This window comes from Trachinotus anak, unplaced genomic scaffold (genome assembly GCF_046630095.1).
Source record: "Trachinotus anak isolate AG129_WGS33_773 ecotype Australia unplaced genomic scaffold, CSIRO_AGI_Tana_v1 ptg000034l, whole genome shotgun sequence".
NCBI classification, from domain to species: Eukaryota; Metazoa; Chordata; class Actinopteri; order Carangiformes; family Carangidae; genus Trachinotus; species Trachinotus anak.
This window is the reverse complement of record NW_027273885.1, coordinates 1,914,077-1,940,473: the sequence shown is the minus strand read 5'-3', so window position 1 is coordinate 1,940,473 and position 26,397 is coordinate 1,914,077. Positions and strand designations below refer to the sequence as shown.

Sequence of the window (26,397 nt, the reverse complement as noted above, 5' to 3'; positions counted from 1 at the left end):
AAGATTTGTGAAATTTTTCATAGAAGCAACATTTTGTTTTCAGTGTTTATAACTAAATTAATTTGTTATAAGAAAATAAGACACAGTATTTTGTAACTGGTTACTTAGGGTGAGGTTTTGAGCACCAGTGTCTTCGATTGGCTGTCATGAGGAGAGATCGCTGCACCTGGTGTCATTTTTCCATCCTGTCCTCCAACCTGAGCAACCACACAGCTCTTTTGTTCAAGCCTCTGATACGACCTATAGCAGTGTCTCCTGAAATAGCGCCCCTACGGCGGCAGGCGTACTGGACCTTGGTTGTCATGGTTACAGTAATAAACACACAGACTGTACCTACAGTGGTGTATCTATCATCATTGCCATGGTTACCATAATAACAGTCATGGCTTCGTTAGGTTCAGGAAAAGACAGTGATTTGGGTTGAAAAAAGTGCTTTCTCAACATTAGACATCATTTGTTGTCATGGTTACAAAAAAAAAAAAACAGTCATGGATAATAGAAACAACATAAACTGCTACTGTCACATGGGAATCGAACACCGCTCTCCTGGGTCATATTCATCCATCCACCTCAACCTCCTCCTGACGTGGACTTTGTCGCTCTATAAACTACGTCACCGCACTTTTCCCTTTGCTCCTGTCATCATCACTACGACCACTAGATGTCGCCTAGCAACAAAACCTAACATAGTGACCTGCTGACAGACGACCTGCGGGCTCGTGTTTAACAGTCTTGCCAGTGAACAGGTATTGAAGTATTGTAATGAGTAATCACATGCTCTGCTATCTGAAACATGGAGTTCAAATATTTTCAATTGATTTATAAAAAGATGCAGGGAAATAAAACATTTTATCGTCTCTGTCACTGGACAGTCAGCAAACCAGTCCCACTCACTGGTTTAAAACCAGTTTGGTTTTTCAGTCAGATTATGAGCAGAAAACGCTCATGCAGGTGAATCACTCAGTAACATATAGGCTTTGATGGCCCACAGGTCCTCTGAAGGACCCATTTCAGCTCCTAATGGTACAGAGAAATGGGTTTCAGGCAAAGCAGATAGTATCTTTGTGTTTTTGTCTGGGGGAGATGAAAGGAGGCCAGGCTCCATATATGTGGCTGTGAAGATTGGGACTTGCTGCCTTTCTCATCTTCGCTCCATTCTACAGAATTAATGACAGCAGCTCTATCATGCTATGGACCGGAGGGTGGGGAGACAGTGGGGGGTTTTGTATGAAAGAAGGGGGATTACTGTGTTGAATCCCCAAATGGAATTCTCTTGTGGTTCTCTTTGGAATAAGTTGGGGGGTTTATCTCACTGTACACAGTCATGTCCGTCTCTCTTCTCTATTTCCAAACTCTCTGTCCCCAAATCCTTTTATTTTTGTCCTGAAGATTGTTTGTTTTAAAAAGGACCCTGGGAAGTGGCCGGAAAGGTGGGAGACAGAGGAGGACAGTGCCACGTAATAGTGTCCAGATTCAGAACAGGCCTTGAAGCAGATCTCAATGTGTTTTGTGCATGCAGTGTATTTAAGGAGTGCTCTGGATGGCAGAACAGGCTAATGTTGGTGCCACAGCTACTTGCCACATTCATTCTTTGCACTCCCTGTCTATCTGTACATGTAGAGTCACATAATATATAAGATAAATAGTGACACCACTTCCTGGTTGCTGGCTATCAATCAAAAACCTGCTGACCAATAGGGTTGGACACACATTCTGGCCACATGAGAGCTCTGTGTCAGAAGTGAAACTGAAAGATTTAGCAGCGAAACTGAAAAAAAAGATGGTGGAGCTGCAGAAAGTGGCGTAAGTCTGAAAGAAACTCTTTAGTTTTCGTGTAGCTTTTGGCTTTGAGGTATTTTTCTTTTTTTCAAATTATTTTCAATCACTTTCAATTAATTAATTAATTTATTTTTTGGTTTAAATCTTGAGAGATTTTGTTCAGTTATTTTGACACAGATCTACTTCTGTACATGGGCTTGAATTAGGATAAATGTTTACAACTGTGTTTCAAGAGGAGCCTGTTATAAAGGATATTTCTAGCCTATTTAGCATGCTAACAGGAGAATGTGTGTTGTGTGCATTGTGATGAGTGTGTGTGTGTGTCAGGTGATCCATCACGTGTGCTGGCAGTAAACAGCCAAAGTGGTGAAGTGCTTGATCTTCCCCCAAAGCTGCCAGCTGCTGACAGGTCCCACATCTCACCACCCCTCATACTTCTTCATCTAATTGGATTGCAGCTTGCCAGTGTCTCATTTGTATATGACCACCTCCTCCTCCTCCACATTTACAGCATTCTGCCGCTGATTATTTCGCTTGCGGCTTCCTGACACAGCCTAAGTAATGACTTTGCTTCATGATTTTTCCGATCCATTCATATTTGTTTCCTCCTTGAGTTGTCCTCCACCTCACTCTTTGTCTCTATTTATTTACTTTTTATTTTCCTGGTGGTTGTTTTCTTTTGCAGCCCCTCTCTTTCGCTCCCTCTCTCCGTTCCCTCCAGCCCCTGTGGAAGTCAAATAGTCTCTGTCTGGATCTGAGGATTGATGCAGACAGTAGGTGGACAGATCCAAGGTGACAAATGGACTGAAGCTGCTGGACACCGGCAGTAGAGTGCAGTACAGCTGACAGACTGGCAGCAGACACCACGCAGACTCAACGTGATCAGAAGTCTGACTGAGCTGAACACAGGTCACACTACAGTCAGAATAAATGTCTGTCAATCTGTCAATGGTGATGTTTACATGCACAATGACCCAGCCAGCAGCTGCCGGCTCTTACAGCTGCACTATCAAAGAAAAGACACACGAAAGGCCACCTAACATATAAAGGGGCCTCCTGTGATTGAGGGCTTAAGATACAGACCATGAACCACAACATCTTCAGTTCCAGCAGCTCGGGGCCTTTCTTGTCTCTTCACCTCATTTCCTGTCATCTTCTGGTGAAGTAAAGGTCTAAAATGGCCTCAAACATGTCTTTGCAGAAACAGTGTTACTCTTGTTAATCCACAAAGCAAGCTGTCAACAGTCTTTATAACAATGTCTTTAGAAAACTGTTAAAATATCAAAGAATATTTGTGCATTTTGGGTGAATTGACCATTTAATCACACCTTTAATCACATATCCAAATTACCATGTAGGACGGGGTGGAAACAACCAACTGGAAAACAACAGCAAAGAACTGACTCAAGAAATTCCTCAAATGTCACGCATCAATGTTTTCCCAAGCTTTGAACTATTCCACAGCCTCATTAGCTGCACTGGTAACAGATACATATCAACAACTGATCTAACTATCTAACTCTGCTGATGAAGACCCTGTGATGTGGTCAAAAGCTCTGGGATTGTTTTGTCTAACTACTATTTCCAATATCAAGTGTAAACCAGCTGTGAATACTTTATATCAACATCTGCACCGCCTTTGATCAAATTTAAACCTGGTCGCCAAGAGGAAGTGAGAAACTGAGCACATCCATCAAGCTGAACTGAACCTGTACATTTCTGAGTAATCAAAGACTTAAATCGTTACAACAAACAACTTATCAAACATTTGTTTTTCACGTCCATCTGAGGCTCTGAGGACCGATCCTGACAGTAGATGTCTTAAAAGCCTTTCAGAATCATAGCACTGTAAGATTTTTGGGTAATTGTGAGCTGCCTTGGCCAAGTTTCCCTTGGAAAAACAGCTCCTTGGTTTTTGGCCACTGCTTTTCAGATGGTGTCTGAGTCTGAGGTTCACTTGTTTATTATTGTAACCATGACGAGGGTCCTCGAACCCCAAGGAAGTAGTTGGACCATGATCTTTTCCTGAACCTTACCAAGTAGTTTTTGTGCTTAAACCCAACCAAACCATGCCCATCCCACAGCCTTAGCTCTGCAGACCTGGGTTTGGGCAGTTTATCCCATTCCTGCTGGCAGATCCTCACAGGCTCCGTCAGATTGGTTGAGAAGTGCCTGTGAACTGTCATCTTCAGGTCTCTCCATGCAGGTTTCCATGGGGTTTAAGAGCTACTCAACTACAGTCAGAGATGTGTTCAAAACCACTCCAGCGTTTTCTTGGCTGTTTGCTTCAGGTCATTGTGCTGAAAGGTGAACCATCGCCCCAAAGCTTCAGAGATGGTTTTATGCCCTGACTTTAATCACAGAGGTCTATCGAGAGCTCCTTGTACTTCATGGTTTGGTTTTTGTCCTGATATGCAATGTGTGAGGCACCTTAGAACCTTTCTAAACTATGTCCAGTCAGTTCAGTTTGCCACAGGTGGACCAATGTCAAGTTCTAGACTCATCTCAAGGATAATTAAAGTGAGCAGGATGCATGAGGCCGGCTGCACATTTTAATGCACAGAAAAAAGAATGTGATTTTCTGAATGTTGAGTTTTTCATATTGAATAAATCTAAACATGGGATTACTTGTGCTTTTTAGGAACTGAATGTATGGCTTTGCAGAGGTGGTAAACAAACCTGCAGCTTGTGTCTAAACAGGTTTTACTATAAGAATAGAATCGCTCCCTGCTTGTTTTATCTCTGCACACAGACACTGGCAGTGGCCGCTTCTATTTTACTTCACTGTTAACAGCATACAACTGTGAGCTCGCCACAACTCCCAGTTATCAATCTCTGCTCTGTTAGCATCCAGTCATTTCCATAGGTCTGAATGAATTTGTGCTAGGTCAGACATATCCAGCATAGAGAGCATTGCTTTGTCATGTCTCAGCAAGTGCTTTCCCTCTAAATCACAATTCCTGGCATTGCTGAAGTGTAAGGCTGCCAAACAATTTCCATTTGCTGTTGTTTGGTAGGTGGATCCAGGCTTCTCTCTAGGGTTTCTTTGTTTTTTTACATTAATTTGTTTGCCAACTGTGGCTGGGAAAGTGACAGGCGCCAGAACCTGAGCTGAGTCTGAATCCTCACTGATTATTGCTACACTTAGAGCAAGAACAGGGTCCCTGTCTCTCAGCGTTTCTGGCACAAGCAGCGAGCAAAATCAAATGCAATAAAAGCATGTCTGGATTAGAGCTTGTTAAGCGAGAGAAGAACCTTTAATTGCTCAGGCTTTGTACAGCTTCACAAAGAGCTGGCATTGCTAATCGGTAGCTCTAGGGTGAACGTTTGTGACGAAACAAGCAAAGATGTAAAGTGTGGTGGTGTGGGGTGGGGGCGAGAAAAGCATTTCAGGACGTAAGGTTTGAACAGAGTTGGTGACAAAGATACACACGATGTCAATTAGCTGCTGGCAGATTGTTTAACTGTTTCGTTGTGGTGTTAGCCTGCAGGTATCAGTCAGACCGTCTGGATGACACATCAGTGAGGACTGTCCTCTGTGGTTTGGTTCTTCAGGATGGGAAAAACAGTTCATTTAGTTGTTAACAAAACGTAACATGTGGGCGGCCCGGTAGTCGAGTGGTTAGGGCGTGTACCATGTGAGCACAAGTAACATGTTTTCGATTAAATTATGACATTTGAAATGGATACACAAAAAGGAAATACATGAAATACATAGAATAATGTGTTTTATATTTCTATGTTTCATTTGTGCTAATTTAGGCATTTTATATCTTCCATAACTGGACTGCTTTTTGTTTTGTAGAAAACGCTCATTGATGCTCTTTTTATGTGTGTGCTTTTCACATTAAACTTTATTAAAAAAAATGTAAAGGTCCATATTGTATAAATTTAAATTTCCATGTGTTTGTGATTATAAAGCAGGTCTAGGTTCTATATTAATACTGTGAAAGTATCAAAGCCTCAGTCCACAGAGAAATGCACACAGCCTGTATTCAGAAACTGAGCCTTAAAACCAGCCGTCAGGACTTCTGCAACTTTGTGATGTCACAACAAAGCAGTCACCTCTCTCAGCCATGCCCCAAGCCCCGCCCACCTGGACCCATCATCCAACCTTGCAGGATTTGGTTTCTCTGAGTGTTTACCTGAAATCTGCTATATTTTTATTAGATCACTCAGAAAACAGTCAGCCAATCAGAAGAGAGGTTCTAAGCCTCTCTTCTGATTGGCTGACTGACACGTTGTTACTAGAGAGAAGAGAGGAGATGTAATACTACACTGAGATGTTTTTTGTTCTTAAAACCACAAATATCAACACTTCAAATAAAACACTGGAAATTTTTTAAAAATGGGACCTTTAATTCAACCAAAATTGAAACATTCATGGATAAAGCTTAATACATGTGGCAATATATGGGTCCACACTCTTTTTATCCACATATTATTGATGAGGTTCTGGAAAAACAACTTATAATTTCTCATTTGTGGAAAATCAATGAAGCTTAAAGCTTAAAAATGAAATTTAAAGACTAAGAGGAATATTTACAAAATGATTAGAAATCAACTATGGACCAACTACTTCCATTAATATTCTATCATATGTACGCATGTACACTGTCCAGGCTTTACAGTATTATAGTACTGAGTGGCTGCCTGCTGCAGATATTCAGATGTGCCACTGCTCCTCTCATCTGCTGCTAGAAAAACAGGCCAGGCAGTCTCCTCGCACAGAGCATCACACGTCTTCTCTGTGAGCCACAGATCAATGCATCTACACTGATACGAGCTGGAGCTGCCTATTGATCCACTCTGCCTCGTCCTTGTCCTTCGTCATTATGGTGATGAGAGAGTGACCTTTTGCGGAGGTGTCAGAGAGGAAAGGAGACTTTTTAACAGCTTTCAGGAGAATAAGACGTGTGGGCAACAATACTCTGCCTCACAGCGCCAGTTACAAAGATATCTGAGGGCCACGACTGATCACAAATGCTGTGGTACCTTTACTGTAACAGTAGCCGTGGCTGAACAGCAGGAGCACAAATAGTCGCAGTGGTAGGATTAGTATAAACAGGAGTAATGATATTAGTAACTGTACAGTAGAGACCGTCCTGTAACAAACCAGCCCACAGGTCGTCTGTCAGCAGGTCACTATGACCCATAGTTAGGTTCTGTTGCTAGGCGACATCTAGTGGTCGTAGTAATGATGACAGGAGCAAAGGAAAAAGTGCGGTGACGTAGTTTATAGAGCGACAGAGTCCACGTCAGGAGGAGGTTGAGGTGGATGGATGAATATGACCCAGGAGAGCGGTGTTCGATTCCCATGTGACAAGAGCAGTTTATGTTGTTTCTATTATCCATGACCATTCGTTGTTATTATTGTTACCATGACAACAAAGATAATCTAATGATGAGGAAGAACTTATTCTAACCCAAACCATGATCTTTTCCTACATCTAACCAAGCCACGACTGTTATTAAGGTAACCATGGCGACAGAGGTGTGTATGCTGGTCTTGGTACCATCTGCGTGTTTATTATTGTAACCATGACAACTGCGGTCTGGTTCGCCTGCTGCTGTAGGAGCACTATTTCAGGAGACACTCCTATGGGTTGTATAAGAGAATTGGAAAAAACTATATATGTATATATATGCATATGTACATTATTAAATGAGAACACTCCATTATCATCCATATTCAAAACTGTTCTCAGAACTTAGAGCCATTATCAGTCATGTGTGTTTAAGTGTCAAAAGTGAATGAAATATGGTGAATGAACTGGGCCATTCTGCATTTTTATAACTGAAAAAGCATTTTTTGTATAAAACATGCAAAAACACATATTCCAAAACACCATCCAATCTAATTTGATGGTTTAAGGCTTTTACTTTTTAAACAAGGTCGACCAGCATGTGGTGTACAACCAGAAAAGCAGAATACATTTTACATTTCATTATTTGTTGCAGATGTCTGTGTTTGGATAAAAAGGGATTCAGCTGTTTCTCCTAAAACAAACTTTATCATCATCGGGTTCTGACTCCTGTAACGTTTGTGGTGCCACAGGGAGGCCGAGAGGCTTGTGTCGTGATATGATGGCGGCAGCCTACACCTGCTAAGATTGAATGAATTAGTGTCCTCGGCTGTGGGTGTTGGGAGTGGGATCAATACGTTGAGGGGAAATTTTAAAGTGGGAACATTTTGCTCCAGGCAAGACTGGATTAAGAGTCTGGCTCACGTTCAGAAAGAGCGAGATGTGGCTCTGCAATCAATTCTGCCTCATATAAAAATCCAAAACAAACAAAATGTGCTGCATTTGTGCATGAACTGGGCATTGTTTCATTCATTCTTTCTCGGTTCAATTCTTAATATTCAAATCAAATTCAGATCTTATTACTGTAAGACGATTAAGAAGCGGTTGAAAGCTCCTGAAAACACTAGTTGGTATATTTTAATGATGTTTGTGCTTCTGTTTCAATTTCCTGTTTTTTGTTAACGCAAACTCGACACTTTCATCACACATTGATTGCTGTCGGTTATTCTTGGGTTCACAAGTAAGCTTTATTAGCAGCAGTGGGTGCTTTATGGACTTTATTGCCCTGTGTTTTGCATTTCAGGTTACAAAGAGACTAAAGCATTACTGTCTGATTAGAGAAGGATTGTGTACATTTTTGTATTTAAGAAACAAAAAAAAGAATCTATATAAATTTTTCAAGTCAATATTTTCCCTAAAAACACACAGGAATTGAACATGATTCCAATAAAGGGTAAAAAAGATGAATACACAATAGTAATCAATGCAATATAAAATAAGAGGCTTTTATTATTTTCTATTATAAATATTAGATTACCTTTAATTTGGAAATCCTTGTTATGGCTGAACTGTGTGATAAGGACTTCAGCAGTATCAGGGTGAGGGCAGGGTGGTGTAGATGATGTTCTCCCTGTGTGGGTGCTCCGGTTTCCTCCCACACTCGAACAAAGACACGTTAGGTTGTAACTGGTGAATCTAAAATTGCCCGTAGGTGTGAACGTGAGCTCGTGTGGTTGTCTGGTTCTATGTGTCAGCCCTTTGATTGTCTAGCAGCCTGTCGGGAGTGTATCCCACCTCTCACCCAGTGTCGGCTTGGATTAGCTCCAGCCCCATGGCAACCCTCAAGGATAAGCTAACGGGAGGGGTGGATGAATAGTATTAGGGTGTCGTTAATAGAGTTATGAGCAGGAATTCCTTGACAGAATTGCTCGATTAAACCAAATAAAATCAGAAAAATCTAAATTCAGGCTTTGTTTTTCATGTCAGGGAGATGAGGGATGGGTCTTCAAACAGAGACACTATTTTCACTCACTGATTAATTCCTACAGATCCACTTTGCCGTTTTTTTTTTTTTTTGTGTATGTATTCTTAAAAGTGAGTGTCAATGGTCAATGAAACTCAACATTTGACAAACCGATGTTTTACATTTCCAGTGGTTCCAGTGGCAAAGCTCTCTGCGTCCTGGGAGGCCTTTAATGTGAAACATGCAGGAAATACTCACAATAGAGACAAAAGAGATCAAAATAATGTCAAAGTAGATTCAATTAAAATGATTAGTGAATGAATAACAGTGTGTCTGTTAGAGAAAAGCTACACAGAGCAGGACATGTTCGATTGATGGAGGTAGTGCTGCAGAAATGTACATTACTCTCTTCTGTTGGGTTTAATGCAGTGTGGCTGCTTTTACTGGGGCAAACTCAGTAGATGTATGTGTCAGGCCACATTATCTTAGGAAGCACAAAGTTGCACACACACACACACACACACACACACACACACACACACACTTGACCCTTTCACCACCACAGTTACAGTGCGTCACAAACTCAGAGCTGTCGCCTGCTGGTGTCCTTTCAGTGCTTCCATGTCCTCTCTTGTGCTGCACACACATTAAGTGCTCTGTCCGGCTGGAAATATTGTAATCAAAGAAATCCTGTGAAAAGCACAGAAGGCCTTTCATTTCATGTCTGGTTTTGCATTCATTCACAGCAAGACGAATGCTTGATCCAGACGCTCCTCGCTGTACAGAGACTGAAGAAATGCTCTGTTCATTAATTTGGGAGACAAATGAAAGAGAATATTCCACAGGGGGGAAAAGAGATCACCCTTCCCCAGCACAGTGACAGTTGTTAAAATATTTATGTACATGTAAAGAGTACATTCAGACTCACAGGACAAAACCTCCTTCATATACAGTAGATGCTGATTCAGTCAGAGAGGTGTTTCATATACTGTAGTTTTCAGCTGAAAGACTGTGGATCCATAGAGAGAGTTAAAAAATAATCCAGTGATCAGGCTTTGGACCCAGACGGTGGATCCTTTCATCCAGGCCTCTCTGTCTCCGACTATAAACTCCTCTGAACTTTAATGATTGGGATTTGTATTGGACTTGTGGTTTATTCGAGGGGGAGGCTTAAATTCTGTTGTGGCTCTTTGACAGGCCAAGAGGGAAAACATCAAAGTGTCCCTTAAGGTGCTTTGCCCTTTTTTCCACATTCTTCCTCTCGCTGCATCACTGAGACTCAAACTGCTGCTGAAGTGAAGAAGAAGCACAAACTGTGTCCTCAGTGGAGACATTTGACACGGGCTCAGGCGGGAGCAGTGTCTTTATGTGCTGCTGTGATAGAAATGATCAAACTGTCAAATATTTTCGGCCTTTGGCATCATAGCAGCTCAGTGGCTAAAGGATTATTTTAATCATTTTAATGCTTGTTTGACTCGATGTTGACTGATTGTTATACAAATATCAGTTTATGGCTTTGCTGAGCAGAGAGCACTGCTCGCCTCGTCTCCCAGAACTTACATTTATATAATGCTGAATTGTTTTTCCAAGTTTGTCTTGATGACAAATGTCATCGCTGGATTATGTTCAGGAGCAACTTTTTTTTTTTTGAGTGAATAAAGCAATACTTCTGTACTGCACCAGAGGCCGGAGGAGGGGCAGGGGTGGATAGCAGGAGCATGAAGCACAGGACTGTGACAGAGGCAGGTGTTCACACAGACTCCTGTCTGAGGTCGAGGCAACAAAAGCACTGAGAGATATTAGTATGTTTTACCATCGCTGCATCGCTAACATAGGCAGTGACAGCTGTTTACTCAGCAGCCCAGAAGAAATTCAAACTCAGTTCAACATCAAACTTCATTCCCTCACTCTCCATGTCGTCTCCAGAGGTGGAAACCAACCCTATTGTTTTGCTTGTATTTCTATCACAGCTTTTCTTCTACTGAAGTTAGCATGGTAATCAGCTAGCTCTGGGCCGATCGGACCAGTTCATCCCTTTCCGATACCGAGTCACTGTAGCATCCAGTCTACCATGAAGAAGTAGCTGCTCAGAGGGCATATCATAACCTCTTGTATTGTAAACGTTCTTAGCAAGACCGATAAGTAAACAGCTGTTAATGCTAACATTGACTATGTAGCCATAGCTCCTTTAAGTTTATGGAACGATCATGTGTTTCAATTAAATGTTCTTAAACATGTTGTGTCTCAAGTCACTGTGAATTTTTTTTTTCTTTAACTAAGACCAGGATGTTTCCCTTAAACTAAACTAAGCTGAACTAAGAGCTGTGAGTCTAAACAGAACTGTAACAAAGCTTCATAAAGTGGCTCTGAAATGAAATTGTTAATAGGAAATGTAACCCTGTTGGCATTAAGTTTCCTTCACGATTAGTTTGCACATAAACGTGATTTCAAGGAGACAGAGTCGGTGCAGCCTAAGCTAAGGAGAGGTCACGTGTGCGGTCACTTTTGTGGTTTCCATTATTGTGGCTTGTTAGACTTCTGCTCAGGTCTGAGTTGGGCAGAGTTGTGCTGGAGGAGCAACTCCTCAAGCCCGGTGGATTTTCAAAAGAAGAGGTTCACCGAAAATAAAAGAAACAATTTACAAAACGTAACAAAGACCCAGACCTATGGCTCTTTGTCACCGTTTTTTTCTTTGTTTTTTGTCTTTTCATTTTGTGTGCGTATATATGTGGGTGTGTGTGTGTGTGTGTGTGTGTACAGGCACGTCCTTATGAACATTAACTCAGGAACAATATGCAACCGAGCGTTGAACATTACAGGTGTTAGATGATCTGATTAGATATTGGAAGACCTTGATGCATCAGTGTGCATATTAATGGAGACTGAAACACAAGCTGGAGACAAGGACAACTTCTTAGTGCCGAGTTTGTAAAAATATACCAGCTGTGCTCTGTGGAGTCAGTCGTAATGACACGATGTATTTGTAGCACTTTATTTCACAGAACAGGCCTCAGAAAAGAAAGGAGCCTCCCACCAGAAGGACGAGTGTGACTCCTGGTGACAGCTGTCAAAGTGAAGCTATGAGCTGCACAGTTTGTTTACACATAAATATGTGATGAGGTTCTTTACTTACAAATGAAAATGAAGACAATCCGTCATAGAAGATGAGGCCCAAATGAGGAAAAACTACAGGGATCGATTTTAGAGAGAGGAGGGGGGGCAGAATGACTCAGGTGGATCGGAGCTGGACTGTGGGCCCCGGAGCTCACCAGGGATTATACATGTTTGCTGTTTGAGGGCCGCTGAAGTGTACAAATGTAGAACCGAAGGCTTGTGTGGAGTTGATACAATATGTGGGTGTAACAAAATACGTTATCATTTATTATGTATGTTATTTACATTATCGTGCATTATGCAAATTGGGAATTCAGCATTTTTGGAGTCCAACCTTCAATATTCTCTTAAAAAGACACTTAAACCTAAAACAAAGGACAGTTTTACTGGAAAAAGAATCAATTTTGAAAGTAAAAAATATTTCCAACATGAAAACTTTGAGTACAGTTTTTAATAGGGCAACAACTGCCAGTTATTTTCATTATTAATTGATCTGCCAATCAATTTACTGATTAATCTCAAAGTGTCCTGTTTTATCTGAGCCACAGTCCAAAACCCAAAGAAAAAAGAAAAAAACTCTAATTTGAGGAGCCGGTACTAAAGTTTGTTTTGGCATCAATTCACTACTTTTGCTTGAAAAATTATTAAAATGATGAATCAAATATTATAATATACTTTTTATTTATTGTTCTGCCTTTTGCTGAGGTGTTGAACAGTCTGATGGCTGCTGCTGTAGCTGCTTCTCTGGCCTGAAGGATGTTATTGGTGTTGTCCAAGATGGTCTGTATCTCACAGTGCACGTGTCTGTGCACAACAGTCCTGACTGAGTCCAGATTACGTAAAATGTAACTATGGGTCATAATAACCTGTAATCGTTTCAGCTCTAGTAGAAATAGATGTATCCATGTGTTCTGCAAGAGCCCACATAAACGTATGAACAGACATTTTCCCACACACCCAGTGTTGCTTTCAGATTAAAGTCAGTCAGTGAAGTCAGTGATTACTGTGTGTAAATGCAAACACTAGCGTTTAGCATAGTGTCAGATCTTTTTGGCTGGTTGAAGAATGCCCTCATTTGTTATGTCCCCTCATCAATGAAACCGAACCTGCACCTTTGACCTTTGAAAGCTGTCTCCCCCGACAGCGTCTGTCATGTTTCACATCACATTTACTTTAAGGCAACAGGAGCTGACAACACACTCTGCTCACCCAGAATACCTGTCACATCTTTCAGGAGCAGCGTGAAGACAGACCTCCAGTCTGTCATTCTGAGATTCTGTTTCACTCACTTTTTCTCTGGTAGATTTCCCTGTCAACGTGCCTGATCCTGTGCAAATTGCTGTGTGTGTTTGAGAAGCGAGGTTCTGGGTGGGAAGTGGCACAACTACAATAAACCCTGATTGTTTGAAGCAGATAGCTATTAGCCGGCAGAGAGTGGGAGCTATTATGGTGGAAATGAAGCATTGTTAAAGAAACATAAGACTTCCCTCAGCGGATGATAGCCTCCTGAAGGGGTCTGAGATTAGATCTCACAGGTGCACTTGGGAGAGGAGCGCTGATCATTACACTGGGAGAATTATAGCGGCTCATCAAATCTCCTCAGGAATGAATATTAAGTCTTATTACGAGGAGGAGGATAGGGAGGGAAGAAACCACTGATGTGAGCAATTTACCAGAATTGTTTGGATTGTACTGTTTGGCATTTTACAAGAGGTTGTCAGTATTCCACTTGACACATTGTGGTGTAACAACACTGATGCACCACTCCTTATAAAGAGGTGCTGAAAGGAAATATGGCTGAAACTCAACTTTGAATGATGGGGAGACTTTGCTTGTGTGTGTGTGTCTCTGTCTCCGCCCAGAGGAGTGAGACAGGTTCCCTCAGCAGTGAAGCAGAGCAGTGAACGGGGAGAGATAAAGAGGGTGACCGAGTTTCAGATTTATTCTGTGGCTATGAAGTTATACTATCTGCTGTCAAAGCCACTGCAGTTCTGAGAAATAAAACTTCAACTTCAAGACTGATAAGTCAGCGACACAGTATTTGAGCTGCTGTATTTAATATTTGAAATTGGACGGTTTCCTCTTTTGAGTAGAGAAACAAGGTTGTTGAACAGCACATTGTGCAAGTTCACACTTCACGGAACGATGTTTTATGTGTATATGCTGTGAGTCAGACTCAGGTGGAGGAACTTGTGGTTTTTGGTTCATGGTCTGACTCTGTCTTAATGATTTCTTGTGATCATCATCTGCTCGCAGATATTTCTAAAGACTGGTCCGATGCTTCAACTCAGTGAGTCGTTTTCTAATTTGTTACTGATGTGGCTGAGATTTGTTCCGTTAGAATCTGCACTAATTTGTTCAGAAAAGTTATTCAAAGGTTCATGTGAACCGACTTCAGCTGCACCAGTAGCTGTTTGTGTTACCAGCTCTGGTCACTGCATCGAACACGTAAACTCTTGCATGCAGCCGTAAAACCAAAACAGTTCTTCTTCTTCTGGTGTTTTTTGGCGGTTCAGCTTTGTGGTTCACTACCACCTCCCTCTGGTGCGTCACATTCACATTCATTGGTAGCAAACATACGTTCGGTTCATCATTCACCTGTGCACAACACTGCGCGCACATATGTACATACTGATAATGTACGTGCACATAAAGCCTTACAGCTGAAATAAACACAAAACAGCAGCAGAGTTACAGTAGAACTCCAATAGAAAAGCACAGTTATTCCCTCCAGTTTATCACATGACAGCAGCTGCTGAATTCAACAGCCAATGAGCAAAATCATGTTTTTTGTACAGTGTAACGTGCACTTTCACCACATCGGTTTCTAACAGTGTTGTGTAATCCAGTATCGTAAATTGTTATTAATCTGCAAAACCTTCCAATACTGGAACACCGAAAAGGCACAGTGAGAATCCTGTGTGGCACCAAAAGGCCCCTGATTCACTGTGTGGCAATTAGCAAGAATTCATTTGATTAATAATTACATAACATCATTTCATCATCCTGAGCCCCTGTGTTGTAGGTGGTCCTGAGTCAGTTATTATGCTCAGAATGTGTTTATTCCTTCATGATTTTGTGTTTAATCAAATTACCACAAACCACATGACACACAAAGAACCAGGGAGCAGGAACTCCTCTGGTGAAGGAGACGCTGTTGTTATCTTTTCATGCAGTGAAGTCTGCTGCGGGCTCTGCACCTGACAGGTACTTAAACGCAGCATGATGTGTACATTATGCACAGGGGATGAAAAGAACAACACTAAAGTAAGATGGGCACTTAGTAGGTCAGAAGCCGGGGTGTGCCTGAAGGAGATGAGTCTGTACGACATGTTCTTTGACCACGTGTTTAAACGTGCTCTGAACAGCCCCATCTGTGAAGATCTTTGACGGGTGATTCACAGACTAATTATATTTGATGATAAAAGTACAGTACAACTCTGCACTGCCTGCAGCAGGTGTACATGTTAGAAATGATCAATGATAAAAGCACAATAAACATCAACATAGAGCAAAACACGTGGCCACGTTTCCTGTGGGGGGAGAAATTATTAAACAGCCTTTAACAGAATATTTCCCTGTTTGTTCCATCATCAGAAAAAATATAACACACAACATGGATGAAAAATCTCAAGTGTGATTTTTACATTCATATGTGAAAATATTATTTTATGGTTAATTCACAATAACAAGTAAATGTGAATTATTACCTCTGAGTAAAGAAGAAAGGAAATAAATAAACTCTGAGAGTCAAGTAAAAAGTCACCATGTTAAGTCGAGACTGTAACAAACGAGGTCGTCTGTCAGCAGGTTACCATGACCCATAGTGAGGTTTTGTTGCTAGGCGACATCTAGTGGTTGTAGTAATGATGACAGGAGCAAAGGGAAAAGTGCGGTGACGTAGTTTACAGAGCGACAAAGTCCACGTCAGGAGGAGGTTGGGGTGGATGGATGAATATGAGCGGTGTTTGATTTATGTTGCTTCTATTATCCATGACCGCTAGACAACATTAACCATGTTGTTATTACTGTAACCATGACAATAGATATCTTGTAACTTTGAGGAAGTACTGAGGAAGACAAAGGTAGGCATGGCACTCTTGGTATAATCTGCATGTTTATTATTGTAACCATGACAACCAAGATCCAGTACGCCTGCCAGCATCGGGGCAATATTTCGGGAGACACTGCTATGAGTCACACCAGAGGGTTGTTCAGGTTGGAGGAGCCGTTGGTGGGAGAAAGCTTTGGCTCTTGATGTTTTCGGCCCCTCGGCATTTGTTACACAGGCTCTCACACCTCTTCTCCATCATTAACCAATTAAACATTGGCAGAGTGAAGCCTGAAATCTCTGCACCTGCAGGGCCGGGGGATTACTGAGTCTTTGCCGTGAATCAACTTTTTTCTAACCACATCTATTGTTCTCTTTCATCCTCCACAGCCTCCGCCTCCAGGGATGTTCTATCCATCACCCCAGGTGCCCCTCCGGAGAACGGGGCCAGCTTATACTCCACCACCCAGGACACAGAGCGGAGGCTACCTGCGATCACCACCGCCCCGCCTCTCAACGTCCCAAACCACCACCCTCTCTACAGAAACCCCCCCCAACGCCGGGCCCCACTCGGCCCTCATGGTCAGCCAAACTACTTTGAAGACAGCGGAGGATCCAGCTCACACCCCACCTTCTCCACCACACCATCTGGGACCCCACCGGGCAACGCTGATAAAAGGGCTTCAGATGAGAGCGCTGAAGGCTCCAACATGCAAATAACCCTCGTCATGCACCCACAAGCAGCCACTTCTCCCTCCAACACCCCCGTCCCAGCCACCAGGGCGGTTTCAAAAGATCCAGAACATGCTTCCACCGTCCCCTCTGCAACTGCTGTAAGGGGGAAAGACGAAGCGAGGTCAGGTCAGCCTGGACTGAAGCAAAGTGTGAGGCCAGGAAGTGATGAAGAGGAGACGACCACCACCACCATCACCACCACCACTGTCATCACCACCATGCAGAGTCCAGGTGAGAACACAGTCTTATTTTGCTTTCTTTTAAACTCTGAGCACTTTATTAGGAACACCTGCTTATTCATGCAATTATCCTATCAGCCAATCATGTGACAGCTGTGCAGTATATACAATCACATGTTCACATCAAACATCAGAAGGAGGAGAAATGTGATCTCAGTGACTTTGACTGTTGATTTGAGTATTTCTGCAACAAAATGCTGCTGCTGTGTGCATGTGTGTGTGTGTGTGTGTGTGTGTGTGTGTGTGTGTGTGTGTGGATGGAGAAATGAGCCAGTTGTGATGTGCTGTGACTGGAGTCAGTGAAAACTGTTATTAAATCAGTATGAAATGTGGAAAATAAAGTTTGATTTTATTGATGTAGATGAATTAAAATAAACCACTGGAGAAGTGTAAACTGTGGGGCCTTTAACAGCAATATTTTAATCTATATGAACATGTTCTAGTCTCATGTGAATGGTGGGACCACTTTTGTTTGTTAAGAAGTCAAATGAATAATTTTAGCATAGGACTGACATCCAGTTTACATGATATTAACATGAAATCAGTTTTATTTGTGAATTTTTAATACATTTTTCAATTAATCACACAAATTATCCACAGCACTTATGTGTGTTTATGTGATGTTCCTTCAGTGCTTCAGGAAATGTCTGCTAACATCGTCAGGGTTATTTCTCATGCTTGACATTAAACAGCTGTTCACAGTCTGAGTAGGACTAACCATGACCAGTGTACTGATCCTCATGTGTACAGTCAGGGCCACTTTACTTGGCTGGTGTTTACCTGGTTTATCAGCTATTGCAAGCTCAGCATTTCCTCCGTCTTTGCCTCATCTTTATAATCTGCTGTGGACATGTGCATTGTGCTGAATTTGCAGTGTATGCTGTTATTAATAACCACGGCAGATGCCTTAAAAGTTAAAAAAAGAGGAGGTTGTGGTCCTTCTGCGTTCCGCGCAGTTTCCCCACGAGACTGTCCCGTAAAAAACAGCCCCAGATGTTATCTGTGCGAGCAGCTTACAACCTGTAGTTACGTTTTATTGCTGGGTGACCTCTAGCAGCTGCAGTAATCATGATGGGAGTAGAGTCGGGTGATGTTGCATGAAGAGGGAGGAGATCAGGGTGGACAGAACCCAGGACTCTGACACAGGAGATTATCATCATTTGTCCGTTTAACCATGAGCGTTCCACACCCTTTACTGCGTAACCCCGCAGTGCTGAGGCCACTCCCTCAGGTTAGGTCTGTACTGCACAGAATTTCCACACACATACATCCTCTCTGCTTTGTTGTCGTAAATCATGCATATAGCTGCTGCTGGTGGTTATTCATGTCCATCCTTCATTTCTTTAACCCATGTCTTCCCTCTCTCGTTCTGCTGGTTCTATCACCTCCTGCGGTTCCCTCGGCCTCCGGCCTTAATTCCACGCTGACATCCACAGCATCTCTCTTCTTTTGCCTTCAATGGCTCTCTTATCCCATGTTACCATCTATCTCTCTCCACTGGCCTCCAGCTTCACTGAAGGCCAACATCTAATCCTCTCCTCAGGCCTTCGACTGCCTCCAGCCTTCTATCCCCCTCTGCTCCCCCTGCTTCATGCATCCTAATAAGTTGTTCCCATATTGGTGAAATGGCTCCTGACTGCTTATGTATTATTGTTTGATTTCCTGTTGCCTCTCGTCTCAGAGTTGAATCACCCTCGCCGCAGTAAACATGCTTTCATTTATTTTGCGGGACGCTGTCCTGTCTCCTCTCTTCATAATGAATCAACAAAACTCTTTTGCTTATATTTTGTTATTTTCTTCCATCTGATCTCTCCCTGTTGGTGAAAATTCACAGAGGATGAATCTCTTCCCTCATGTTCTGCCTTTATCCTCTAACGGTTGGCGTTGGCTAAATACTCCTGATCTGTTTGTCGCTTCCACTTTCCCCCAACCAATGATCTTTTAGCCTGCATTCTTGGGTCAACCACCCACTGGATGCTGTTTTCAAAATATCATTGCAATTCTGCTTGTCTGTCTTTCCTCTACTGTTGTGTAACACACCTCCTCCCCATCACCACCATAACCTCCATGATGTCCAGGGACACTCATCCAAAGGTTTCCATCAACCACCTGCTGGCTCTACTCCACCAGCAACTAGACTCCAGTGATCCTCTCCTGTCTCCTATCTCCTATCTCCTACCTTCATATGGACCTACGCTTAAAGCCTTAATCCTGGAGATTCTATCATGAACCAAATTTCAAAACTGTTCAACCAAAAAAAAAAATCCCACCCTGTGCCTTCAGGCATTCGTTCAAAGCCACTCCCTCAAGGAGTGGAGTCGACGAGAGAGAGTGTTGTGTACACCCCCCCACCACTCTCAAAACAAACCAAACCGATATTTACCTGTCTAACAGAAATATAATTGCTTTTTAACTACAACTATCACTTCAGTGGCTGCATAGACTCAGAAACAGCCAGAGTACACGTAGGCTAGCTGGTGGTAGGATGACGGACAGGTAGGCCATCCAATCATTGCCTGCGACTGTCACAGAGGACGGACGTTTTTCATTTCATTTATTCAGGATGTGTTGGGGATGTTAAGAGAATTTAGATTATCAGATTACCGTCCTGGCTTTAATGAGGATCCACATCGATGGAGTGTAATCACTCTGTTGCTTACCCTCCAATAAACTTTGCTATTCGCTTCCATTTGATCTCTCCTTATTGAACCGTGATACAGACACTCATGCACAGCACAGGATGAATGATAACACTGTGGTGCAGTAATAAAGCTGGAGTGGCCGCTCCCTGAGGTGAAGTGCAGAGGGGGCACAGAGAGAATGTTCTTCTTCATAAGGAAGCACTTCAGCAAAAGTTTACTTTTCAGCTCAGAGACAGGTGAAGGAGGTGGTGGAGGTGGGGGGTGGGGGGGGGGGGGGCATCAGGAAATATTCTGTCCTCAGCTGTCACAGGACTGAGCTGCTGAAAAAGACAGGAGACCCTCAAAGAAACTCAGGCAGTGTCTCTATGTGATTATGTCTGTACTATGTGCAGTGGTGTTACACCGGTTTTCCCACCTTGGCTTTTCAATAATAAGATTAATACCCCATTTACACCCATTGGTATTAACGTGTGAATTGTCTCTGGATCAGGAAAAATCCATATTAAAAAACACGCAGAGCACACGGCAGTCAGAATGATGCCTGATTGGCTGGACACATCTGGAGGGTCTGGCCATCAGATCTCAGTCTGGTTTAAATAACATCTGTACAGCTCTCACTCTCATAGATGTGGCTCCGCCCCCTTCCTGCTGTCTCGAACTGTCCATCAAACAGCTACAGATGAGCAGCAGTGATTCCAGAGTCCGGTGGCAAAAAATTACAAGCGGCCAGCTTTTCACCAGCCTTCATCACCATCATGTAATAAATAATTTGACACCAATGAAAACATGTACGAAATCTAAACATTTTTTCATTCCACATAGTCACGTTAGTAAAATATAAATACAAAGAACGATAGGAACCTAAATAAATAACTAAACTAACTGAATTCAGTGTTGTTACATTGGAAAGGACCCACACTATAAGGCCAGTGCTCATCCACACATAAGGCCCCTTAAAGGAGGTTTCCTACTGCGCACTGTTGGCAATTTGACGACTTTTAAAAACCTTTAGCTGCTTTTGTCATAAAAGCAGTTAGCGGCGTGTCTGACGGTGTTCAGTGGGCGGGACAGAGCAGCAACAGCTTAAGTCGACCAATCACCTGCCAGGCAAAGCCTTGAATGAGCTGTGAATAGGCGTACCTATTGACCAATCACTGATCACCACTGTTTTTGTTTTAAATGGGGCCCCTTTAGGGAGGTTTTCCACTGCGATGTCACTGCAAATTGCCCATTGGTTGTTGAAGGAGGAGGGAGCTGCATTTTGAGACACTGCTGTGAGGTAAAATTTGTCAGCCCTCAGGGGCCCCTCTAATAGCCAGGGGCCCTAAGATGTTGCCTGCCTTGCCTGTTCACAAGCTGCAGCTCTGCGGAGCAAAAATAAGCAGAGCTGGTCCAGCAGCATCTCTGCAGGAGCCACTAGAGGGACCGCTTCAGGGGGTTAACCCGACCTCACCGCAGCTTCTCTACCTCATGGGCGTGATGATGTAACGATGGAGGAGCCAGTCTCCATCAAACAGAATCTATATGGTCTTCATTACAGATCAGTGTTTGAATAACAAAATAACAAACTTGGCAGATGTGGAGTTAATTTGTTTAAATAAATGAACAGTTATAGACAGAGCATCTGTCAATCATTTTATAGCAGCTTCTAATCTGGTGTTTTGTATTTGCTTCGACCTGAACAGTTCTCCTGCCTCTCTGAGTTTATACCCTACATGTCTCATTAATGCCTGACTCCTGGGCTGGTTCTGAACCAGCTTCTGTCTCTTTTCCTCCCTCATCTTTTTCTAAATCAGTTGCATCTTCATTACTCTCGCTCTCTCTCTCTCTCTCTCTCTCTCCATGTTTCTGTCTCCATTGCTGCATTCTGAGTTTCTCCCTCTCTCCTCATCCCTTCAGTCGCTCCCTGAAAATATAAAAAGCCTCTTCTTACAAAAATCTGACAGGACATGAAGCAGCGCTCAAACTTTGCAGGGTGTTTTGGATAAATAACATAATGTAGGCTGCTGTAGTTTTCACAGTCTGCCTACTTGTTTCAGCACGAAGGGGGCGTTTATTTTAAGTATGGTATGGTCACTCTGTGTTAATACGATCCAGTGGTGCTGACGCTGCGCTGCAATGTTCCAGCAGAAATTAGATGAGTGATCCTGGACTTTGCAGAAGAAACTGAGGATGGAAGCCTGATTTTAATTCACTAACAGGTGCAGAGTCTACTTAAACTTTGAGGGAGTGCAGCATGATTTGTGTCTTTAGCCTCTGCTACAGTCTTAGCTGGATAAGTCCCTATTTTTTATATAGCCCAAAATCACAAAATTGCCTCACAGGGCTTTACAATCTGTGGCACCTGCTATCCTTAGATCTTTGGTTTCAATGAGAAAAAAAAAGAAGAGGAAACCTCATGAAGAGCAACAGAGGAAGGATCCATCTTCTAAGACAGACAAGCAACAGATGTCGTGTCAGAGGAGACAGAAAAATAGTAGTAAACATACAGTGAAGAAACAGAATTATTAAATTCCCTTCGTTCTAACTAACCAACTGCAGTGTAGACAATCTGCTTCCTGTTTACATTCTCAGTGTACCTGAATGGTCATGTGATGTGTGTTTGCAGGTGTATGGATGGAGTAGTATGGAGTACTGACGGAGATAGATTTCATTTTAAAACACTAACTTTTTAGTGTTGAACGTAGCGTCAGTCCAGAGTGCTGCAGCCGTCTTTCTCCTGCCTCTTCTTCCCGCTATAGGAGACATGAACAGTGAACCGAGCAGCGACAGACTGCCCTTGGAACTACTTGACAAGGATACATACTCTCTCTGTATTAAAATGAAACTGTACTAGTTTGGACTTTGCCTTAAAAGTTAAAGAAGTGTTGAGTTCTTACTCTGACACCGAATTAGACTCTTTGTTTTACTACTTTGTGTATGAAGTAGATATTTCGGCTTGAGCGTAACCGATGGTCTTGGTTTAGAGAGGAGATTTTGGTGGTTTTTGGTGTCCCATGGTCTTGGTGCTGGTTCAGGAAGCTTTCATTGTTGCCATGAGTTAAATGATGAGGGAAAAAGCTGCAGTCATGAACAGCCCAGCAGTGAACTTCTTCTTGTGCAGAAGTCAGTGTGAAATATTAACGTAACACTGTTAATGAATGTGGACTGAAATCCTGCTGGTGTGTCAGAGTCATTCCCATGCTGCTGTGTTTGTCCCTGCAGTTCCCTGCCAGCTGAACCTGACCGGGCCTGAGGGATACATCGAGGCTCCGCCACAGTCCAGCTCTGCCTTTCACTCCACTGTGGACTGCAGCTACATCATCACTGTCTATATGGGCTATGGAGTGGAAGTCCAGGTAAGAACCACACAAATGTTGTTGTCCTGATGCAAAATTCATACTGATTATGCTAACAACTGTTACACACTTTCATTATTATATGAAGGAAAATGGGGAAACGCTTTAGATTACAGCCCAAAATTTACAGTGTAATTAAACCTGTAAAGTATGTGTCAATACACAGTTCAAAGGTTCATATAACATGAAAACAATCCGGGAACTTCAAAGTTATATTGATGATATTAATAAGTTAATTTTCAGTATTTTCTAACTGAGGCAAATTTATGCTAATATTACACGATACACATGACCTACTGTACTAAGCAGTGCCCAGTTTAGTATTACAGGATATGATATAACTGTGCAGTGCTAAACTTTAAAGCAAGTGATACTGAGACAAAACTGCAACATACCCAACCAAAATATTTAAACATGACCTTAACCTGAAGAAATGCAGGTAAAAGCCAGTGATATAAGTTTTTATTATTGAAATTCATTGTATGTGTATGTGTATGTGTAAACAGTGGTTTGCAAGAACAGAACATAATACTATAAATTCTACTATAACTTCATATATTTCTTTAGGATGTGAAGGTTTGAATGTGATGCAGAGGCACACAATACACAGCATGCAGAGTAATAAAGTGGGAAACATCAGTGTTAATAAAACATGTACTACAGAGGACAACATTCCCGCTGAAGACATGAAAACAGATTAATAAAAACACTGTCAGCTGGGTGAAGAGAGTGTGGAAATCCAGGTAATACAGACCCTCGCTGATGGTCATAGAACCGTAGTAGAGTAGGAGAGTCTTGTTTGGGTTTGTGCTCTTAAAGATGGAGAGAGATAGTGCTTGAGTAAGCAGTAGGGGGGGCAGTAATAGATAGAACCTCTGCAGCAAACAGTCATTAAAAATAAAAATTCTTACCTTAAATTTTAGGAATTTAACACAGTAACTGAAAACTGAGCCTGACTTCTACAGCAGAACAATGATCCAAAGCAAACACAAGCTGAAGCTTTTGGAACTGACTTGAACATCACTGAAAATCTGTAGATAGATCTTAAACATGCTGTGTGTGTAAAACAGCCTGAAATATCACAGATCTTGAAACAGAAAGCAGCTGGCTACAAAAACAGTGATATCTTGGTTGATATGTTGCTAAGTAACATGTTGGAGTTAGTGTTGATTTTTTTTTTGTATTTTCTTAAGTTCATGAAATAAAAAAAGCAACAGTGTGTTAAGATTTGAAGAAAAGCTGAAAGTGTTTTCACACAGTGAGGGGTTGCCTCCGCCGCCGTTGTTTATGATGGTTCAGCTTTTTCAACTTGCCGCTGTGGCTTGCTGTGTGACCATGGCAACCGATGAAACGACAGACAGGGAGACGATGAAGCTGGTTTTACGGGTACACATCTTCACCAGTATCCTGGTTAGTCTGATTATCCAGGCTGAGATATTTATGACTCTATAGTTAGAAAAACTTGATAACCTTGTGTCCTGTTGCTAACTGCGTCACTGGTGGATGGTGGGTATCAGCAGGCCGGTTGATTTTTCTTCAACAGTGGTTCTCCAGCCGTCTCTGGGAGCAGCACTGATGAGATATACAGTACGTAGCAGCTGCTCTGACGCGAGAGCAGTTCACTGTTCACGTTTAAAATACAGCTCCATTATATCTGCACTTCCCTCTGCTACATGTCTGGAATTTAAAAGAGGATTTCACCAGAAACATGCTGTTACATTCCCACCTATTCTGAAACAGCAGCTTATCTTCAGAGGATAAAAAGGCTTTGGTTTATTTGGAGGATGTGGTGTTGTTTAGATTAATGTTGGTCTGTTAGAAGCTTGCATTTCATGAAGAAATAAGTAGCTCGATTATGATCACACGTCTGTATTCACATATAAATGAATGGTAGGGTCTCATCTGTGACCCTGGCTGTTGAGACACAACTCATCAGTTAGTCTTTGAAACTCCACGGCCTTGGCTTTTTTTTACTGTGAAAAACATGGGAAAAAAAATAAAATCATTGAGTACATTGGGCTACAGTGCCCACACACATTTATGTCCTTCATATGGTGTTCGGGTCAATTTAACCTGCATTCATACGGAAGAAATTGATGTCAGTTGTGTGTTGTCTGTCAGTATGTGTTGATATTATATACAACAGGGTCCAAAAGAGAGACACGTTTAAGACTGCTATGGGTATTTCATACATGTTATAAACTTATATTTTCATATATCCAGAGGATTTAGGATTTATGTGACAATAATATATCCCGTTGTAGGTGACACACACCATTACAATTCTATAAGGATTTTTCATGTAAATTTGACTCGAACAGTAAAGGTGAACATAAAAGGGGTCAAATGCAAACTACATCACAATGTGAGCAAAAAGTGAAGTGTTCTGAAGTCACTGTGCCGAGGATGGCACATACCAGCATACAGCTGCTGTGGAAGTGCACTGTAGACGTCCAATGTCACCTCCACAAATGCGTTTGGCCCGTAGACAATGGCAGCCGCTCCAAATGATTACAACCACTCTACCCACTCCAGGGCATTCAGTGCCGTTTTGAAGCGTCTGACCTTTTTGGGAAGGCTTATGTGATGATTTAAGTAGTGCCCTTGTCTGCACCTGAAAACCCCCTCCTCATTCACATGATTAACTCCAAGAGCTTTGCTTCCTGCTGCTCATAAAATATACAATGGCCATTACGCTGCTGAACCTCCAGATGCCTGGCCTAATATATTTAGGATAAAAAATGAATATGTGGTTGCAAATCATTGTCAATGATGTCTCCCAGCTGCTTCCTGTCACTGATGTGGAGAGGAAAGACGGGGAAAGGAAAGGAAAGGAAAGGAAAGGAAAAGGAAGGAAGGGAGAACGGATAATAGAGGAAAATGAAAAGACAAGATGAGGTTATAAAGATTTATTTTCAGAAATCAAGAAAAAGGAAAGAAAAATATCCTGAAACTGTGAATAACAAGGAGTTTGTTCTGAACATCAGGGACTTGAAGTGCTTTCCTCACAAGAGGAAGAGAAGGTCGCTAAACAATGTCCAACACAGGACCTCAGCTAGTGAGACATAACCAACATCCACTTGGCTCCGATCATCCAACTACCAGACTACTGTCCCTGAGCTCCACTTATTTCATGTTTAAGGGGAAAATCTAAAAGCAAACAAAGAGAACTGACACAGGGTCACTCTTCTCTCCCGAAGAAACTGGACTTTGTGTCTGAAGAGCTTCCT

General features: G+C 42.2%; 1 protein-coding gene across 1 annotated transcript in view; it reads left to right on the top strand.

Moving 5' to 3' along the window:
* sez6b (seizure related 6 homolog b) overlaps positions 1-26,397 on the top strand; it is a 141,285-nt gene that overhangs the window by 45,095 nt on the left and 69,793 nt on the right. The window contains exons 2-3 of the mRNA XM_071471962.1: positions 16,604-17,179; positions 23,034-23,167. Coding sequence (XP_071328063.1) covers positions 16,604-17,179; positions 23,034-23,167 — 710 coding nt within the window. The remainder of the gene's footprint in view (positions 1-16,603; positions 17,180-23,033; positions 23,168-26,397) is intronic.